This window comes from Hoplias malabaricus, chromosome 18 (assembly GCF_029633855.1).
Source record: "Hoplias malabaricus isolate fHopMal1 chromosome 18, fHopMal1.hap1, whole genome shotgun sequence".
In the NCBI taxonomy this organism is placed as follows: domain Eukaryota; kingdom Metazoa; phylum Chordata; class Actinopteri; order Characiformes; family Erythrinidae; genus Hoplias; species Hoplias malabaricus.
Window position 1 is genome coordinate 9,359,039 of NC_089817.1, and position 21,858 is coordinate 9,380,896.

The window sequence follows — 21,858 nt, forward strand, 5'->3', positions numbered from 1 at the left end:
TACCAGCGTTGGTATCGATATTATCAATATTTGGATCGATCCGCCCACCTCTACCTCACAGTAGACTAGAGTGGGACTTGAACCCACAACCTCCAGGACCCTGGATCTGTGTGATAGTGACACCACTTGCTGTCCAACCATCATTTTTGCACATATATAAAAAAGATTAATGATTTATTATTTAAAAAGGGGACCCAACAGAAAAAAAAGCGCAGTACCCCGCGGCGGTGTTTACAAGAGTCTTTCCCATCGATTTCACATTTTGTCTGAGCTACTGATCTCAAAGTTCAGGAACTGAGGAAGCCACGCCTCTCCCTGACGGGGATTGGCCAGTTTGGAAGGAACATTTGCATATAAAGGAGGGGATTGGCTAAGGCGACTTCCAATCCGGGAGCGCAGCGCCGCGAGTGTGGCGAGGGCGAGTGTCCGCTGTGTGAGTGATGGGGAGCGGGGACGGCGAGCTGCAGTTCCCGGTGCGCGGTTCCGTCCTAAAGTGGCCATTTCAAACTAAGGGCAGCCGGATTCCTGTGCGAAATGCGGCTCGCACGGAAGTACTGGACCATCTGTACCATCAGCATTCTGCTCATATTCTACAAAACGGCGGAGAGGTCGAGAAGTGATGAGCATCAGGAAGCCCAACTCACAAGGTAAAGGGGCACGTTCCCTCTGCCATTGAAGCCAATTGCAGTGGCCATGGATGCAGCCAGTGGAGTGTGGCAGCTGTGGTGGGAAAGAAAAGAAACTCTGGCTTTGTCAGGAAAAACAAGGCAGCACCTGCTTTCTTCTGTGTTTTCTGCTTCGCTGCCTTTACTGAGCAGCTCTGAAGTTTGGTTGCTGAGAGCAGTGTGCAGCTGTCTGAGCCTCCAGTTTCACTCCTGCCTCAGAGCTATCTACCTCTGGGATGGGGTGAAGGCGCTGTTTTTTCTTTGTTTGGACTCATGCTCGTCATTTCATCAGCGTGGGCTTTGCTGGAAGCTGTGAATTATTATTGGTTTTTTTTTACATTTATTTTATTATTTCTCCTCGACCCCGTGTTCCTTTACAATACCGTGCCCTCGTTTTGTCCTCCAAATACGTTATGTGATGTGTCCTGTGTAGATTGGAAATAACCGCCCGGAATTGGGCTTTGTCTGCTGAGATTTAGGGAACTGGAGCAGTTTCTTATCTGGTTTTGATAGAAAGGTTTGTACACACCTGGTCAGATGACTAGAAAATATATTTAAAACATCATATACTGAGACCAAGCATCATTATCGTATTTATGCCCATTTTTCTGCACGGTTTTCATTCATTTCTTAAGTTTAATATACTGTATAATACAAAGGTGCCAGGCCACATTTTAAAGTTTTAATATGTTTAACAATATATATATATATACAATAAACTGTATTTGTGCTTTAAAATGTGAACAAATGATGTAGTTATTTAAGGTGCCCAGTCTTTTGCCTAATACTGGAAAACCCGTTTTGCTTGACATCTGAAACCAGATGAGTCTCCTGTCTTGTTTGACTAGAGTTGGTGAAACACGGTGCCGATGAATCAGAAAGGCTGTGGTTATAATTTTAGTCATTATCTTCATAAATTGACTGAGTGCGAAGTTCAAACATGTGTGGGTCTGTGTGAGGCCTTCAAGTTCATCACGTAAGCAGCCACAGTAAGATTCCAGGAACTAAAAAAAACAGTATCTGGCGAGTTTCTGCTTGTTCAGATTATGATTCACTTTCTGAGTTCACACTCAGAGCCAGTGGCCTGGGTTCCAACTGGCATTAAGTGAGGAAATGTTTAGCTGTAATCATCATTGTTGATTTTGTTTACTGTTTTAATGTTTGTACAAAAATGACAGAAGTATCTTGTTTGGCATTTGGTAAACAGATGTTGAGACACAAAGCCTGTGGTGTGTGTGTGTTTGTGTGTAGCCTTGTATTTGTTCTTTGTTTGGAGCTAAGGATAGAAGGTTGGCCTGCACAAGCAAACATTCCATTCTTCGATTTTCTAAGAACATTCTATATGTAATATACATTTTCTTCATAATTTTCCCACTTACTTGATTGATTTTATATGGGTTATAATTCATTTCATGATAAAATTTCATTTTATCCTTTAGAAATAAACAGGCTGCCTTTGTCTCTGGGTCTATAACCTTGTTTGTGTTATTATAAAGTAACAAAACACTCCATATTATTCTGTGTGATTGAGTGGGGCTAAACTGCTGTAGGCTGAATAGTTTTATAAATGTAAATGTGGTGATATTTGTTACATGACATAAGGTCAAAATATGCTGTTAATACAGCTGAATGTTCGTGTATGGACGGTGGAATTATACAATTATATCAGTGTTTATACTGTGTGTTAAACCCAGTCATTCCAAAATAAAGTGAGGAAAATATGATTACCTATTATATGCATCCATTGAAAGGTAATGGATCATCCCAACAAAGACATGAATACAAACATGTATCAAAGTGGTGCGTGCAAGTATGTGGGTGGGTATGTGCGTGTGTGTCTGTGTGTTTGTGCAAACCCTGTGTATAAGGCAGACAAATTAGGGACAGCAGACAGTTCAGAACATGTGGTTTCCTTCTTTTCTCACACAGTTGTTTATGAGATCAAAATAGAGAACAGGAAAACACCTCTCGGCATACATCAGCTCATCTTATGCAGGAAACTTTCTATCTGTTATTTTCTGCTAATTGGATGACACTTGTAGCAGCTGATTTTCTGTGTGAACACCTCAGAGGGTGATTATAGTTGTAAAGCTAAAAGTCAATGGCAGTGAAAAAGTGCAGTGTTCCTTTGAGGCTCTACAGCAGACATGTCAGTACCTGCTTGTTCATATGTTTCATAACTGACTGTGGCTAATGTCATTTGCTTGACTAATAAACTCTGTGTAATTTAGTCAAAATTACCATTAAGTATCAGTTTTTCAATCTTCAGTATCAGGAAGAAAAGCAAAAATGTATTATTTCACAGACACTGACTATGAGACCACAAGAACTAAATGCAATATCTGTTTGTGTCCATGTGACTAACCTTAGACTTTATTACAGCTTCCATCTTAGGAAGGACTATTCATGGATGTTTCCCTTGTGTGCTGTTTCCAGCTAATTCTAAACACATGCAGTGATGTAGAGCTCTGGAATCTAGGCTAGACGACCCATTGTTCTGAGCAGCTATACCTCATCTTTGTTTAATTTTTTTCAGTATTTGCTTCTTAAAGACTCTGTCCTTTCAGACCCAAAGCACTGGGATTTCTTTCCAATAGTGGATGGATGGACAGGAACATGTGTGGTTTGTTTCAAATCTGAAGCATACCTAGAGCTTGATTTTTCTCCTGTCTTTCTAAGATGAAAGCTTTGAAGACAGTTCTGGTAAGCTACCAGGCTGTTAGGCTTTTTCTAATCCTTCTTTTTGGCAATTCCTGTTTTCACTCATTTACCTTTGATGTTCTCCTGCCTTTTGCAAGGGGTTATCTTGCCTCCAGATTGATGCAGCAGTCTAAGCGTTGGCCCTATAATCAGAAGCTCACTGGTTCAATCCCTTGTGATACCTCAGCCATCAGTGGCTGGGAATCCAAGAGAGCACAATTGGTCTTCCTCTTCTGAGGGGGGACGCCCTTCTTCCCCCCACTTGTCACACAAGCATAGCTCTAGCTGGCACAGGCATCTATTAGCAGATCTTGATTGTTAGCTTTTTTTTTTTTCATGGGGCACTCAGGTTTTCAGTGATATTGCTTTCACAGCACTTCACGCTCCCAGGTTTGTGTCATAATGTTTGGCTCTGGGAATATCAGTGCTACCTGGGGTGACTGGTGATGACAAATGATTGGGAAGAAAACTGGAATAAAATGTGTTAAATTAATCTTGAAAAATGGGCTTCATGGTGGCGCAGCTGGTAGCGTCGCTGTCACACAGCTCCAGGGTCTTGAGGTTGAGGGCTTGAGTCCGGCTCCGGATGACTGTCTTTGAGGAGTTTGGTGTGTTCTCCCCGTTTCCACGTGGGTTTCCTTCCATGGGCCAGAAACACAGGTTGGTAGGTGGATTGGCGACTCAAAGAAATGTGTCCATAAGTGTGAGTTTGTGAGACAATGTGTGAGTGTGTGTTGCCCTGCAATGGACTTGTGCCCCCTCCAGTGCCAAGAGATTCTGGGTAGGCTCCGGAAACAAAGCAATCCAGAACTGGATGACAGTTGCAGACAATAAATGAATGAAAAAATAATCAATTTTTAAAAATAAATAAAGAGATATCATGAACTTAAATGAAATTTAGACTAGAAATGAACAAAGAGTCGGTCTCTGACTTTTGCACAATCATTTTGCATTCCAAATGCATCTTATCTACAATTATACCAAAAAGGGAAATGAAATTTGGCATTAGATTAAGAGTCTCTTTTGTGGGTGCAACTGCTTGTGTAGCGTGATGACCAGCTTGTATGCTGCAGTTCCTGTGTTTTTAACAGATATTTACTGCTCTGAAAGTGAAATTGTGGCCTGGGGATTTGTTGTGATATTCTTGATGACTTTCTTATCATGCCAGGTGGGATTCAAATAAGTTTAATAAATTAAATTCAGTCCCATTTCAGTGCAGTTAAATTTATTAAGTTTCCTGCAACACTTCAGGCTAATATGGTAGGTGTTCACAATTTGTAATTAATGTATGTTTTTTGTGGGAAAAAAAATACCAGCAACAGAGAACCTATGAAGATTTTATGTTTAAAAACATGTCTCTAAAAAAGCTTGTTTTTTTTTTTATGTTAAAAGTGAACCCTGAAACAGGATGTGGGTTCAGAGTTGGCCTCAACATCCCTTACATTGATTTACAGAAAAAGCTACTTGGGTATAAAGGCCACTGTGGTTCTAGACTGAAAAGAAAACATTTGTTTTCAGTCAGCTGTGTTTGAACATGTTGGGAAAGAACAGCTGACCTAGTTACTACTTTCCAAATACGTTAAGATGTATCATCCTGTTCGTAGTCACAGTGGGTCCGGAGCCTTCCCGGAATCCCTGGCCGCAGGGCAGGAATGCATACTGGATGGGACACCAGTCCATAGCAGGCATCATTTGAGTGATCCAGTAAATAATTGTCTGTCATTCTTAAACAATCACTTGATCAGTTACCTTTTCAGCAGGTTTACAACACATCAAATAGAATGACACAGATTAGTTTTTGTAAACTGGTTTGATGCAAATACATGAATGTAAATAAAGTGGAAACAGCCATATTGTGACATGCCATCACCTTTAAGAATACAACAGACATTCTAACTTTTGACTTAATATTATAACACCTTTAGAGGGCAGCAGTGAGTAATGTTTGTTTACTTGAGTTTGATTTGCTTTTCTTTCTTTTTTTTTTTCCCCCATTATCAGAAGGATGCTACTAAGCGTAAGTAGTTTTGTAATGTTGCTTATAAGACAATTTGGCCAATTCAGCCTTTACTTTAATAATTGTGTAAATAAAAAAATAAATAAAATAAAAAATGAATCTAATAAGTAGACTGCTTAGAAGCTGTACCTGTAGTAAAGATGGACAAATTCCTTCATTAATACTCCGGATTTTGGAAGGGATATTAGACTTTTCATAAATGTTATGTAGCATCCTGGAGCACTAAAACATAAAACGCTAGCTAAAGATATTGAGCATGTAATTATGTCCATGGACAATGCTGCAAAGGGGTGAGACCCCATGCTAATCAGTGCTGTGATCTGAAAGCATGAATTCACTGTGGTCGTACAGCATTCCTGGAAGAGGTTATGGTTCGGCATTATGAAACTATATGGAGTCAGACTACTGTACTTCTAACAACTCACTTGATTTCTCTATTTAGCTACCAGACAGAAGTTTAACAGAGCAACAAAGTTATTAATGAGACTTTCACGGCTGATTTACCTCCTTGAAGCGTAATGTCCCCACTGGCACGTTTCTGTGTTTTCCCAGGGTATCTGAGCAAGAAATGTGAGTTAAAAAATGCCACTTAAAAATGCTCTTCTTCTGTCATTTTTTACAGCGATGGTGATCTGAGCGCTTCCAGATTGATGGTCAACAGCAGTGAGAAAGCCCTTGGCAAGAACCTGCCTGCCTATTTGCAGTCTACAGAAGAAGGATGGAAGGTCAATGCTACTCTAGTCGCTATGATAAGGTGAGTGAGGAGAGGGCCATCTCCTTCTGAAAGCTGCCATTAAACATTATCTGTGTCACTGGCTTCATGAGCTGATGGTACAGCCTCACTGGAAAAATCAAGGTCACTTACCTCATTTAGCAGGGTGCTGGCGTTTGGAGTGCTGATCTTCTACCCCAGCTCCCAAACAGCACTGGATATTTCCACATCGGGTTGTCTGACTATCACTAGATATTACAGAGATTACATGCTACTGCTTTTTATTTGCCCCTAAAGATACTAAAACCAATACTGATTCCGTTTGAGTGAGTTATTTTTAATTGTAGCTCATCTGATGGGTCTTTTTTGTGACACTTTTTTTTTCTGCACCAAGTAATACATATGAAATATATGGGACCTTTTAAAAGTTTAATAGGTCTTTCATAATATCAAATACCAAACTATCTTTGAGATATCATCGCTGTTGAATGAAAAACATGTATCTTCCAAAATAGTAACTTTACAGGAGAAGGGGAACACCTGCTTAAATTTCAAAGTAAGTCAATGTAAGGTTTTATTCCAAGTAATTCTGGAGCATTTATATAGGTCCAATGAAATCATGAAACATAGAATCCACAAACATGGAGATGCATGTTTTTAATTGGACAGGGATGATACATTCTTGAATAAATAACTGATTCCATCTGTTATGTTGCATGTAATTGGTGGGTAAAACTTAGTTGGTATCATTCTTAACCTTAACATGACAGAAAAGAGTTTAATTCCCCACCTGGGTAACCGAACTTCTACTAGTCAAATTCCACGGGCAAGATGCTTAATGTAATATAAACCTACCTCTGTAGATCGATTAAGACGGCAAGTCATGCTGGATAAGAGTGTCTGCCATATGCTATTGATATTAAAGGAGATAAAAATTTGAAATATCTCAGTAATAAAAAAAAAAACTACTCTACCATGGCTTTGTAAGCATTGGTTTAATTAATTGGTTAAATTTAACCCGTCAGGATAAATGATGTCTGGCCAAATCTATCGGAAATCAATCCTGTGGTCCATGTGCCAACATCAAGTGCTGCTCTATTGCTCATCTGATGTTATTAGTAGCAGCTTGTGCTGGAGCGAGATGAGCATCTGTAGAGAGTCAAATGTTAAAGCAGGGAGATTATACAGAGTGGAGTGCTGCTGGAGGAGGAAAGCATTGCTCTGGTGTTGAATTCTCACTGGTGTGGACTATGGCTGGACGATTTAGGGAAAACATCCAGCAGCAATTTTTCGGAACAATATTGCAATTGTAATTTAAATGTAATTGTTTGCTTTCAGCGCCCCAGAGAAATGACTCTTTAAATCATGGGAAATATTAGAAAACAACATTTTAGAAATGAATGAATATTATAACTATAAATGTTAATGTTATATTGAGCAATATGCTCGTCTTAATTCCCCTGTTTTTTTTTTTTTGTTTGCTTGTTTTTTTTTCTCTATGATATTCTGAGTTGTTTTTATGTCTGTTTTCTAGTTTGCATTGGAACATTATTCATTTCAACCCCCATTAGGAATAGTGATGTAGGGAAATGTTATCTAATAATTTAAACATGTGAACCACTTGTAGATGAGCTGGACCAGTCAGAAGCAATCACCCAAGTGCAGTAATGACAATGCTATCAGCAGCAGTTTGACACTCTCTATTCAGTGTTTAAATGTGAATTTTCAGTTTTTCTTGGCCAAAAATAAGCCTGGAATTCTGTGTACAGAACATAATGATGATCCAGACTGCAGTTTTATATAGGTCTAAAAAATCGAGATTAAAAGTATGCCCCAATCATTCAGGCTTAGATTTAAAGATTGAACCTGTTTTTTTTTTCCCTTATACTCAGTATGAAGAAAGCATTTCCGGTTGGTATCAGTGCAGGAAATCATATCAGTGCCGTTTCCTGATGCTATAATGGATTAGAAATGTGTTTTTTCTCAGCATCACTTTGAGAGAGAGAGACTAATTGGATTATTTGTAATGTCCCTCGCAAAATTCCAGTGAGTTTGTTCTGCATGTTCGATGTGTGTTAACTGGAGGCGAGAACATGTTGTAGGTGTGTTCAGTTCTCTTTGTGCTAAGAATAGTTCAGACTGCTGGGCCCTGTTTGCCCTCAGAGGGAATAGTTAAAGCAGGATTGAGACGGACACACACACACAAAGAGAGACACTGGGCTTTAAGTTGCCCAAGCAGTACTCCCATCAGCTAAATCTGTGCATGATGTTCTTTCTTCTGCTGCTTTGCATAGCCAACTATGTGCAACATTACTCCATTAAAGAATCCCAATCCATTTTTCCTATATTTTATTTATTTGTTTGTTTGTGTTAATGTTCTTTTAAAGAATAAAAAAAAATCTGTGACCTCAATTCTTATTAGCTGCGGTGTATGTTGCCTTTTTTTAAAAAGCAGGCTGACCTGAAATACTCCTTATATCTGAAATATTAACAGTGCCAAATTACTGTTAGCTGAATTATTCAGTACTATTACCAGTTATAATAAGTTGTTCAGCATATACCATAAATTCAAAAGATTAAAAAACATCAAGAAAGAAAGAGATTAGACCTTGTCGCTGTCAAAAAAAAACATCTCTCAAAAATAGTAACTTTATAAGAGATGGAAAAGCCCTCTAAATTTTCAACGGAAGTCAGTGTAAAAATACTTTATTCACAGAAATTTTGGAGCATATCAATTGGTCCACTCCACACAGCTGCTGTGTTCAAATGATGTAGCTACATAAATTCAGCAAAAATTTATAATGTTTGTCTTTGGAAGGTTAACTCTAATGATATACTACATTTTTAAAAAATCTGTAAATAAGGTATTTTTTTCCATTGAAAAGGCCTTTTAAAGCTTAATAATGACATTGTATCCTTTTAGTTCCTGATGTTAACGTTAGGGTCGTGTTAAACAAAGCATAGCAACATTTAGCGACAGTCTCACAGAAGCAGTGTTAAAGCTGTTTTTAAGCTGCAGTGTTTATATTTTTGCTTACATCATTTGAAAATAGATTATGACCTACTTCTTCCTTCCTTTTTTCCTTATTGTTTTCTTCTAACGTCACGGTGATCTTTAAAAGAGGAACTGGGATGAGACACACACAACACATTGCTTTTTGTTGCATGTGAGGTGTTTTAGAGGAACACTCCAGTGTTTATTTATTTATTTTTTAACTGATCTCTATCTGCTGCCTCTATATTTTTAAAGGGATTTACATGGACAATCATTTCAATGCTTTTTTTAGGGAAAGAACTGACAAAGTTTTGCCCTATGATACAATCCTGTGGGTAGGTGCCTACACTACGAATACTGTTGCAGTACTCTTTTGAAGGGGAACTCCACAATTTACTCAATATTTCTTCATAATGGAAGGGTTAAGTAATAAACAAAGTGCGGTTAAAGGTGAAATGCTCAGTTCCATTTAAAAACTTGTCCACATGCTTGTAATGCCCCTAAGTCACAGAAAGTCAAAATGAGTACCAGTCAACTGCCTGTTTCCTGACGCATATTTGTTACAAGATTTCTGTGATAAAGTATTGAGCTAAGATATATTCAAAACTTTCATGGCATATAGGTGCAAACAAGGCATTGTAAATCAAATTGGTTCTCAAAGAAAAGATGGTAATACCAAAGAAAGTTTTATTTTTCATCTTATGATTATATTCTTATTTGGCAAATAATTCTGTTGTTTTCAATATCAGGCATATCATTGGTGCCATTGTTCTTAATATTAATTATTGAGTAAATATCATAACTTGGTGAATAGTTACTGTCAAAGCTGTATGTGTGTTGTGTAGCAATGAGACCCTGAAAGATCCCCAGTACTTTAATGGGTTAAATTTGAGTAGAAGTCATGGTTTTCTCACAACATCTATTAGCAAAAGACTTAGAAAAGGCAATGTGTTAGTAAAATGGATCTAAATGGAATACTGTTTCTGTAACAGTGTCATTGTAATTACTGCGTGGCGTATTATCTGTCATGTGTTTGGGGAAGTGTCATGCTCCACTGACACCACAGACATCTAGAACGGGTGTCACAAGCACTTCCTCATTAGCCGCTTGTAACATCACACACACTGTCTCATTTATCAAATACACAGCAGCCTGCAGTCCCTCTGCCTCTGACTCACGCCAGACATTTCAGACTGCATTCAGAAATATCCTGAGGCATAAAAGAATGGAATAATCTGGAATATACTGCAGGGTCTTATATTTGGGAAAATATTCCATAGGTCAATTTGCTCACAACCCACTCAACACAATTTTCGAACTTCAACATCAAGTGTACCGAGACGACCCTTTTGGTGGCATGGTTATTATACTATAACGAGTCGTGTGTATCATTATGGACAGTTCATAAAAGCTTTTAGAAAGGATTTGTGAATTAATTTTTATGTATTTTTGATATCCTCATGTCTCTTTATTGTAAGTGGAATATTGCCCTGTGTATTATGTGCATACCTTGAATGTCTGAAAATAGTAATCATAGATATTTGTCAGTGGAAAAAATCCACTCAGCCATCCATTACTCGGTCCATTAATTCATCCATCCATTCATTCTTCCATGCATCACAGCAAATATTTCTGTTTTTGTTTCATCTGCAGAGCTATTTTCTTTTACAAAAGTACATGTTTCTTGTCTGTTCTGATCTCATTTGTTAAGTGAGTGTCCATCCATCAGTTTAGTTAACCCCCACTGGCCCAAGTAAGCTTGTATTACACATAAAGAGCCACTGCATTTTCAACAGTGCTTCCTGGTCATGTCTCTGTGTTCTGTGCTTTGTTAAAGGAAAGACATCCTCCGTTTCTTGGATGCAGAGAGGGATGTGTCTGTGGTGAAAAGCAGCTTTAAACCAGGAGACACAATCCACTATGTTCTGGACCGGCGTCGGACACTGAACATATCTCACACTCTGCACAGTCTGCTGCCTGAGGTGTCACCTCTGAAGAACAGGCGTTTCAGAACCTGTGCTGTGGTGGGCAACTCGGGGGTCCTTCTGAAGAGTGGCTGTGGAAGGGAGATAGACAGCCATGATTTTGTTATAAGGTAATTTCCCCTTTGGCTTTTATTCACTTATCGCTTTGCCTTTCTCTGGGAGATGACCGGGGCTGGAGAGTGGCTGGTAAAAGCCCGTCTCCTAATCTGTCTCCCAGTCTGTCGTACAGATTGCTTTACAGATCTTGTAACCTATCTCTGCTGAGTCGTTAATTTATGGCAGCTTTAGCCAACGTAATCAAATGAATCCCTTTTCGTCCAGACTGCTGGAAAATGGCTTGAAGCCAGAGAATCGTCCGAGTGATTTAGACAGTGTTTCACATTCAATCTGTCACTGTTTTTCATTGGTGAAGACCTTTCCTCCAGTGTGTGACACAAAATGAGGCTGATAGAAAAAAAATAGCCCTTAATATGAAATGGTGGATATAAATATTTGTTCTAAATAGTCTTGTACACAAAATAGTTTATACTCACTCTCTCTATTCCACGGTATATCTAAAAGCCCCATACATAGTCAGCCTTATTTGGTTACAGAAGAGCTGTGAGGAGAACTCACTCTGTTTTTTTTAAAGTGTCCATAAAGAGTCTCTGCCCTCAAGCACCTCATATTGTCCTTTTGTTTTGGTTCACATTGTTTATTTCAGTAAATATTTTTTTATTTATGACATGTTCCAAAGTGCTTGTATGTGCGCTATATTTTAAACATACACATACAAAACTTCAGGTCCAACTTTCTGAAATGCTAGATGATGAGTTAGACAAAGTAGAAGCAACCAAACACTTGTGTTATGACACTACAACCACAACTCTAGCTGTTAGTCTGTCACACTTAACCTTCAAGCCTCTCAAGCCACAATAAAGTGGAAGGGGATTTTACCTGGATCTGGATTTGTAAAAAAAAATAATCACTATTTTAAATTGCAGTGACAATTTTGATGGATATTTTCACAAAATAATGCAGCCCTATCGTTAACATATTGTCATGAGTCAATTTTCATTCGTTGTCCGTTATAATATTGGCTCGGGTATCCATATCAGTGCCTCATAAGACTTTTTACAGGCTGGAAAATTAAAAGCTTTAAAAGTATGATCAGGTTTATGGATTTCACATGGACACAGACTCTGAGCTTTCTCTCCACCTAGACAGGCGTTTAGATGCTACTTTTATAGCTCTTTTGTTTCATGTGACTGGGGGCCTGTGGGCAGCCTAAGGGGTCTTTTGTTTTTGGTTGTAAGGTTTGTCTTTCCCTGTGTGTGTGTTTCTGTCAGGTGTAACCTAGCGCCCCTGGCAGAGTTTGCTGATGACGTGGGGCTGAAGTCGGACTTCACCACCATGAACCCGTCAGTGATCCAGCGGGTGTACCGGGGGCTGAGGAATGAGACAGTGAGAGAGCTGTTTGTGGAAAGGCTGAGTATGCTGAACAATAGCATCCTGTGGATCCCTGCATTTATGGTGAAGGGAGGAGAGAAACATGTGGAGATTGTCAACGAGCTCGTCCTCAAAAGAAAGCTTCCACTGCGTATGGCCTACCCCTCTCTCCGCCTCATTCACACTGTCAGAGGGTGAGTCACTAACACACCAACTTTAAAGAAAAGTCCACCATGTAAAGAGTGATGTTTTAAATTTAACGGAACACAAGCTTTTTCCACTGCAGGGCTGAACAGATCTAAGCAAAGAATGTAATTGTTCTAGAAGCTTTTCCACATGGACAGGGTTCAGCATGGAATGTTTAAAAGCTGTGCTTAGCTAGGTTTCTTCAGAATGGTTTGGTAACTCTGCTAAGAGAAAATGAACAATTCTAGGGTTTTGACTGAAAAATGTAGAGATTCGCTGACGGCTTCCACATTTACAATATTCCATCAGTATCACATTAAGCAATTCCCGATGTGCATAACAGACAGAACCAGAAACGGTGACCAGGTAATGCAGATATGCTAACAGTCCAGCCCTACAGTGGACTGAGTCCATAGTGTTTTTAAAGCGATTTACTGAACATCACCTATTGTGGGTCTGTTGCTAAACATGTGCAAGGGAGAACATGAGTAAATGAGTCATTGAGCTACAAGCCATTTCCATACACTCTGCATGTTAAAATTATAACTGCTGATTAAATCAACTTCACATAATAGTTTAAAAGGGCAAATGCATAGATAATTTCTCTCTCATATTATTATTATTAGAAGTTAGCTTAACAATTTTAATGTATTCCTTGTAACTAACATTTATTAGTTAAAAAATGACATAAATATATATATTATTTATTTATTTTTTTTTTTTTTTCTACAAAGAAGACCAATGTAATATATAAGTAGATGTAATACATTATATTATATAACATAACAGATATACATATCCTATGTATTCATTCATTCATTGTATGTACCTGCTTATCCAGTTCAGGGTCACAGTGGGTTGGGAACCTACCCGGAATCACTGGGCGCAAGGCAGGAACACACCCTGGAGGGGGTGCCATTCCTTTGCAAGTGCAAATTTACTAATTTGCCATTAATTCTATACAGATGATACATAAAAATAAAAAAACCATTTCATCTTTTACTGATGCAAATTAACACCTTCTCTTAAAAACAGCAGTCTAGCGATGTCCACGTGTGTTGATGTTATTAGGAGTGTTTCAGCCTTGAATTCACACAATAATACAGGGCAACCAGTCTGAACAAACGTCATGTCAAAAGAATGAAACGTCGACAAAGAGAGGTTGGAAATTAGTTACTTTTAAAATTAATAAAAAAAAAATTTTAATACATAAAGCCTCACAGATGTCAAACGTAGACAATAGATGAAATTAAATGTAGAATGCAGGTTCTGTAAGGGAATAATTACAATAGCTCCCTAAGAATTAACAGAAAATATGGCTTGTGTAATGTGTGGAGCAGGGTTTTTTTTTTAAAAACGATTTATTAAGGTGGTCTAATGGTCTTGTCTTTGTCATGGTCTTGTTCAACAGCTTACACAAGTTAATTGCTCACTGCTAGACGCATGTTTAAATGTAAGAGCTTTTATCCATATGTCCATCTGAATGGAACCGTATAGAGGATATTTAAAAAGGATCTGAGCCGAAGGCAACTGTAAAAAAGAAATTAACTCACAAATCATTGATAGACTTCCCAAAGTTTTGCAGACCTTATGCAGACTTTTATTTACCCTGCCACTTAATTAAATTTAGTATTGATTTTTATCAGCTTTTTTAACTAAACACTTATACAGTATTATCTTTTCTGAGATTCATATACTCTTCCCATTTTGGAACGACCTTGCAGACTGCAGTGAAAGGGCGTATCTCTAACACACATGGTGAAACACCTGCTGCTGCTTCGGACAGCTTGTATTTTCAGTAAGAATACAGACTCTGCACAAACAAGATTTATTTAACGCCTTTTAGAACTTTTCATCGAATGCTTCCTTGATGTGATAACCCCTCACAGTTTGTTTCAAAACTTACCTCACAATAACACTGACAAAAAATATCTGTGTAAAAGCTTTCAAGGATGCTGGGAACACTTCACAAGACATTGTGTGAAACTGGTCCAGCAGAAGCTAGTAGGTCTATTAGGAACATGATGGCTTTGCCTTGTATCACTGTAGAGATCATCCTCCTTAAAGATGGCAGAAGATTTTGGCTGATGTATATTTACCCCCTGTACCTCCAAAGTTTGGCTTTAAGAAGCAATTATACTCCGGCCATGTTTCCTTATTCACACAGTGAACTATTTTATTCTCTGTACATTTTGCCATATCAAATGCGCAGACGTAGTGAATAAAGCTCTCTTGAAGACAAAAGGTGGGAGCATCGATCGACATAAATTGGCGTGAAGCGCACAGGTCTGGCAGAGTGAGCTTGCAGGGAGCCCAAAGCTCTGTCCTCTGATTGTCATCTCCTCAAATCAAAGCCAGCCTGCAGCCAGCCACCTGTGGAGCTTCTCTACACGGCAGCAGTCAGCAGCTCAAAGACAGCCCAGTGATTACACTCTCGCCCCTGTCAGAGACAGCGGCTGGATGCTGCCTGGAAAAGCCCCTAAAGTGCTCCTCGTCTACAGATATCAGCCTATAGTGTCTTGAATTGTAGTGATGAGAGCAAAACTTCATTTCTGTAAAATGATAACTTTACAGGCAAAAGACAATGTTAACGTTGATGTAAATCGGAAAGGTACGAATACGTAAGCACGCTTTTCTAATTGTAAGAGTGGGAGAAATTTAACTCAGTAACACCTGTCTGCAGATGTGTTGGACCAGAAGACACCAAACGCTGTGACATCACCTGTGCTGTGACATCCTAAGCACGATTTGCTAGCAGTCTGTCACACAAAGCTCAGTTTCAGGCCACATCTTAGTCCAAACAATCTTAGACTTTCAGTTCTAGAAAATTGCAATTTAAATCACAGTCAAAAAATTGAACAGAAAAATAGAACTGAGGATTCAAATCATTCATTATCTGTAACCACTTATCATGTTCAGGGTTGTGATGGGACCAGATCAACCTGGAATCATTGGGCGGGAATACACCCTGGAGGGGGCGCCAGTCCTTCACAGGGCAACACACACACTCACACCTACGGACACATTTGAGTTGCCAATCCACCTACCAACGTGTGTTTTTGGACTGTGGAAGGAAACCGGAGCACCCGGAGGAAACCCACGTGGAGACAGGGAGAACACACCAACACCTCAGAGTTACTCAGAAAGGGAATCGAACCCACAACCTCCAGGTACCTGGAGCTGTGTGACTGCAACACTACCTGCTGCACCACTGTGCCGCCTCAAATCTTTCAGCTCTACATGAATACATGTTACATGCTGATGTAACGTGGTTTTTTTTTTTTTTTATCATTTTCAATTTTTTTTTTTATGTAATATTTAGTGGACATTGACCTTATTTAAAAATAGTGTTAGGAATAAAGCAAATAATAACTACTATCAAATATCTATACAGCAAATTCTCCAGTGTTAAATCAACACCATTAGTGTTAACTTAACACTGACAGTGTTAAATTATTACACTAACAGTGTTGTAAAAGTGTTGATTTAACGGTGGTGAATTTGCTGTGTAGATTGTAGCCTGCATTTTTAGACCACTGGATCATCAATGCCTGCTCCAGTTAGAAGGGTCCTTCCAATACAACCTAGAATGAAGCTTAAATTCTTATCATTTTCAACAGTAGTTTTCTGTATATATTTCTACTTGTATCCTTGTAACAATTTACAGAATTCATCATTTGAAAATTTGGTTTGGTGGTGTCTTTATAAACTAAAGTTATTTGTGCCGCAGGATAAAATCCTCCAAATGTGCTTCGTCAGTATATTAATACCAAGAGCTTCTTGGTTTCTCCCATTTTGCAGACAATGGAAATCCAGGACTGATTTGCACTAATAGATCATTTTACCCATTTAACTAAACTAGCGCAGTTATTTTTCCCCCTCATGATTTTGGCAAACGGAGTGGATTTTTGTGTTTTTAGATTGTTACTGTTCTGAGCCTAATGAGCTGATTTAAAGAAAAAGTTTGGGGTCTTTTCAGCCAGCTGCCGGCACTTACTGCAAACACTGCTGCTGTTTCCCCAGGAGATGGCAAGACTTAAACAGACATTTTCTGCATTTGCACCTGTGTCATAGATTCAAGGGTCATAGATTTTTTTTATATTTTATTTCTATACAATACATTTTATTATTAAACATACTTTGACATTTTGACATACTTGACATTTTAAAAGAAATGCTAAAAAATGAACAGCATATGTCCAGGTTTTTACTACAGACTCTGCCAATTTTCTGATGGGCCAAACAAAACATCTTTGGGCCTGCTTTGGTTTGTGTGTCAGATTTCTAAAATATATAATGATGGATTATGTAAAATTAGGTGTAGCGGTACTTGAACAGCTAGAATGCCAATGTATACAAACTGCCGAGCTGAAATTAAACTCAATGTTTATTAATGCACATAGTCTCTGTAAATTAAATCCAAATAAATTACAGTAACATAAAGATGTGCAGAAATTGCATTAAATGTACTTTACAGGGACAATGCAAATTAGACACTGTGTTCTTTCTTGGCTTGTGTATCAGTTTTAGAAGGTGATAAATGAGTGTTATTTAAAGGCAGGCTGTAAATTGCCTTAAAAGGTTTCAGCAGGATATTTCATTGCAAAGAGATGAATGTTTACACCGAGAGTAGTTTTTTAGCTTGAATTTACTAGTTGCTCTATTAAATTCCACTAGCCACTCCCTTTCTAGAGACTTGTATTTTAACATCCATTTTTTCATAATGTAATAAAAAGTGTTTACAGGACACACCTAGGTAGGTTTAGTTAGGACACACGTTGGTAGAGTGTTGGTACTGGAACACTGCTCATATTTTCATTGCGAACTTCACTGAGAATCGTAATTCATCTGATAGCTCACCCACAAATTTAGTCTTTCAGATCAGTTCTTAAAAGACTTATGTGGAGGGTATATTGGGAAATGTTAAATTAGTTTTCGTTCAGCTAGCCGGTCCTGAAAATGAGGCCATTATGCTTCTCTGCTGGAGTCTTTATATCTAGTGATCTTTTAAGCATGCAAGCTCTCCTGAGGGGGTTTGTGATTTCCTTTGAAGTTTCTTCAATTGCAGAAAATGTATGAAAATTCAAAAAATATATACTCTCCAGCATGGCTCGCTAACCACCACCGGTCAGTTGGTGTTTGATTACAGCTTTCAAATGGAGGTGGTTCTGGCCATGTATTTCTGAGGGCCCATCAGATGTTCTTGTGAGTTACCATGGCAGCAAACCACATTTTCTTTTCAATGACACCTTCAGACCGGTCAGCAGGAGCTCTAAATATAACCCTGTGAAGGGTGAAACGGCTCTCAGTCAGGGCCACTGACCCCAGAGGCTGCCACTTAAAGCTAGATTGGATCGAACTCTTAAAGGTGAATTGAAGTCCTCATTATGTAAGACCAACAGTGAAATAAGCCATACAAATAGATGTGGAGGCTCCAGACAAGATTTTGGATGAAGCGCACACACAAAGTCCTGAGCTTACAGTTAGAATATGATAAGCAGATGTGTGTGTGTGTGTGTATGTACATATATATAAACATATGCATAATGGAACAGCTAGACTTCTGTAACAGCACAGCCTAGAGCCTTTATTTAACTTACATTAAGAATGTCTAAGTAACTTTACAAACTAGTGTTTGGCCCAAAGTATAAATTATTGGATGGTGGCCAATTATAACATCAACTTATTTTTTTTATTCGCTTGCTTCTTATATAGTTTTTAATATAATTTTGCAAATAAAATGTATAAATCTGGCAGAATAGTCCTTCAGAACACTTATGTGCCACCGCTGCTTTGTTGGTGCAATCTGGCCATTTTATTTTTTATAAAATTAAAAAGAAGGGGAAAAATAAATGATGGTTCTCATTTCTTGCAGCCACGCTAATTTATTGATGAATGCAAATAGGGAAATTGCTAATTAAACCAGTTCATGTTCACATAACCTTCAGGTTCACTGTGCTGCATTTTGTTTGATAATGCTTCTCCCTCTCCCAGCTATCATTTTATTAATTCAGTGAAAATTAATAGCCCATAAAGTGATGGCACATTAATATGCAAGGTGCATACCTGCATTTTCTGTGAAATTTACATGCGCAGCGAAGGACAGCCTGGTTATTCAGGACGCTGCCCTTAGCACAGAGCCAATAGACCATTACATCATTAAGACAGGCAAATTACAGCCTAATTTGTCATTCAATTACAGACCCAGCAAAATTACATCTCACATGATCTTGTTAGACCGGACTTTTATGAGTGTGTTAGAGAATGGCAGCTCTTCAGCTGTGGCATTTTTCATAGCCTAATTATATTCTTAGTTGATTACAGAGAATTATATATGATAAGGCCCTGCTACAATTTAATATTCACAGAGGTGATGTCTTTCATAAAACCCATATTAAAGGACAAGTATGCTCAATTTTTCTTGTATTATGTGAAGTCCATTTGTGATTTGAGAATGTAGTGTAGCTGTCAGAAACAGTTGCCAGATCATTTTCCAACTTCTCTTGATCACAAGCTGCTTTTGATATTGTCTCAGATATCAAAATGCTCTCAAATATAAATTTGCCAGAAATGTTTCTTTGCATGGTTTCATAGGGAAAAACAACACTTCACACAGTTCATTGGGAAATTGAAAGGGTTTTATCTATGTCAATATTCAAAGGAATATCAGCAGTGCAGGCTGAATCACTCCTTATAACTTCAGCCTAAAGGAGCAGAGCTAAACTGCTGTAAATGAAATAGATGGAAATATTGAAGTCACTTGGATTTGTGAGGTTTCTATTTCTATTTATAGGCTTGATAAAGTGGGTAATGTAATGACATAACCTCAAAACGTATCACACCTTTTCATGACTTGGGTCCTTTGGGAGCAAGATGTTTAATGAAACATTAATTAAACTGTATTCACATCTGTTTGTTTTTCAGGTACTGGCTTACAAACAAGGTAAATATCAAGCGTCCCAGCACTGGACTCTTAATGTACACCATGGCAACCCGCTTCTGTGACGAGATCCATCTGTACGGATTCTGGCCATTTCCTAAAGATGCCAGTGGAGCTCCTGTGAAGTATCATTACTACGACACACTAAAATACCGATACCTCTCCAGCACAGGCCCCCACCGAATGCCTCTCGAGTTTAAGACATTGAAACTGTTACACAACAAAGGCGCTCTGAAGTTGACAACGTCAAAATGTAGACAAGCTTGACGAACTCGACTTGTTCATTATTACGCCACTCTGTGCCATTTATTGATCAAAAAGACAGCAGAATCAGTCATGTGACACTCTTGAATATTTGAAATTTCTGGGTCTGAGTGTGCCTTCAGTTGGACACTTCAAAGGCAGAATCTCCATACTGTCGAAAAACTTGTTTAAAGTGCTCTGTTTCATCACATCTCTAAAACAAAACCCCCATCAGAGAGCTGAGCTCCTAAATCACAGACATAGAAATCTTGGTTAATGAGATAAGCCCAGTCTGTTTAAAAGTGAATACAGGCTGGTCTCATTAATACCACTTTTAAAATGAGTAAAATGTGATTTTGTTACTACTGTTAGAAGGTGTCTTAATGATCCCAAAGAACCTAATATTCTAGCTGATGTTTCCTTGAAAGATTGTATTGTTCTCAGTCCTGTACTTTTTAGGATTTAGAGGCCTTTGGCGACATATTTTTGTATCGGTCTTGAACATACAATGCTTACACATTTAAACTGGCTGTGTTTTGAAAAGTCACTCTAATGTGTAGGCTGTGTTGGATTTTTTTTTTTAAGCTGAATGTCTCTAAGTTAAAATGTGTGCCAGCAATACTACAAGGTCTGTTTTATAGAATGTTAGACTTTATTTCTAGAATGTACTGCGTATTTATTGAACCTGTGGATGTTGGGATTATGTTCTGGGACCTGATTTCTGCACAAACCATTTCTTCTTCTTTGTTTCTTAAGGTCTGGATACACTGAAATGCTTCTCTTTCCTATTAAATGATTCAGTGTGGATTATCATGTTTTCTCTAAAAATCTGTCTGATTTCTTCAAAATCGTCTACACTGTCATCTAAATACTTGCTGGCTTTGTCATCTGTTGTTCTGTGTATACGAGCCTTTGGTGCTTCTCCATTTCCACATTCAGAAATTCAAACTTTCTCTTTTCTGTAGCACTGTACATATGTAAGAATGTAAAAAGGTTTCATTTATTTAGAGCAGAAACTTACTACTTGACAATGTCGGAATATTTTAATGTATTTCATGCACTGAATGGCTGGAGTTTGTAATGGGTCTTTCTCCAGAACCGTTGATGTCTGACTCCAGAAACAGCTTCATGCAGATTTTTTTAACATCACGGATTATATTCAAAGCATTTCAGGCTAAACGATGAAGTGGGCCATGCATCATGCTATTTATTGTTAATGGAAAGGCTGTTTTATTTCAGGGTTTTCATTTTGTATGTTTGCCTTGTCTGTAATTTATATTGTAATTTTTTTGTACTATGAATCAAACTGACCAAGCTCTTGAATGTGAAAGGCCTTGGATCATTTTTAGAGAATTTGATACTTATTGTTTTGCTAAAATTGCAGATTTAAAACTGAGTTCCCCTTTTTTCCAAAACCGAGTTTGTAAGTTTGTAGATATTTTAGACAGGGAAAATAAAATACATTATTGATCCATGCTTTTAGTGTGTGTGTGTGTGTGTGTGGCCACCTGTTTTACCGCTTACAACGCCTGCCTATATGAAAATTGTACTGAGGTCATGTTTCTGATTAAATATAACCAGAAAACCGGCACCTCTGATAAAACAGAAAAAAACTCTATTACTAGAAGAAAACCCGTTTAAAATTATTGTCTTATTAATATGAATGTGTGGGTTCGAGCGCGAAAGCTAGTTGGCTGTCTGGCTCCCTCTTGCGGTCATTTGCAGCGACGACGCATAAACGCTTTTCCCTCCACCCGTATTCAGACAACGATCTGTGATTGGCTAAGACTGTCCTTCCTCTCACTGGGATTGGATAGTATTTAACAAGAAACCCGAAGTTTAGCCTTTTCTAATACAACAGCAAAAATATTCCCGTTATTGATTGGGACATATTTGTTTCTCTGAGAACACCTAAAAGTAGTTACAGTAGCACATTAATTGCACCATTAGAAATGCTAAAAAAGGGTTTTTTAAATCAGGCTCCTGT

The 21,858-nt window shown here is 38.2% G+C and overlaps 1 protein-coding gene across 1 annotated transcript; it reads left to right on the forward strand.

The window, feature by feature from the left end:
• Positions 1-401: 401 nt before the first annotated feature.
• On the forward strand, positions 402-21,340 carry st8sia4 (ST8 alpha-N-acetyl-neuraminide alpha-2,8-sialyltransferase 4). Its single transcript, XM_066651528.1, has 5 exons — positions 402-647; positions 6,005-6,136; positions 10,927-11,184; positions 12,403-12,696; positions 19,613-21,340. The coding sequence occupies exons 1-5, from the start codon at positions 535-537 to the stop codon at positions 19,893-19,895; spliced, it is 1,080 nt and encodes a 359-aa protein (XP_066507625.1). The 5' UTR covers positions 402-534; the 3' UTR covers positions 19,896-21,340.
• The last annotated feature ends 518 nt before the right edge of the window (positions 21,341-21,858 follow it).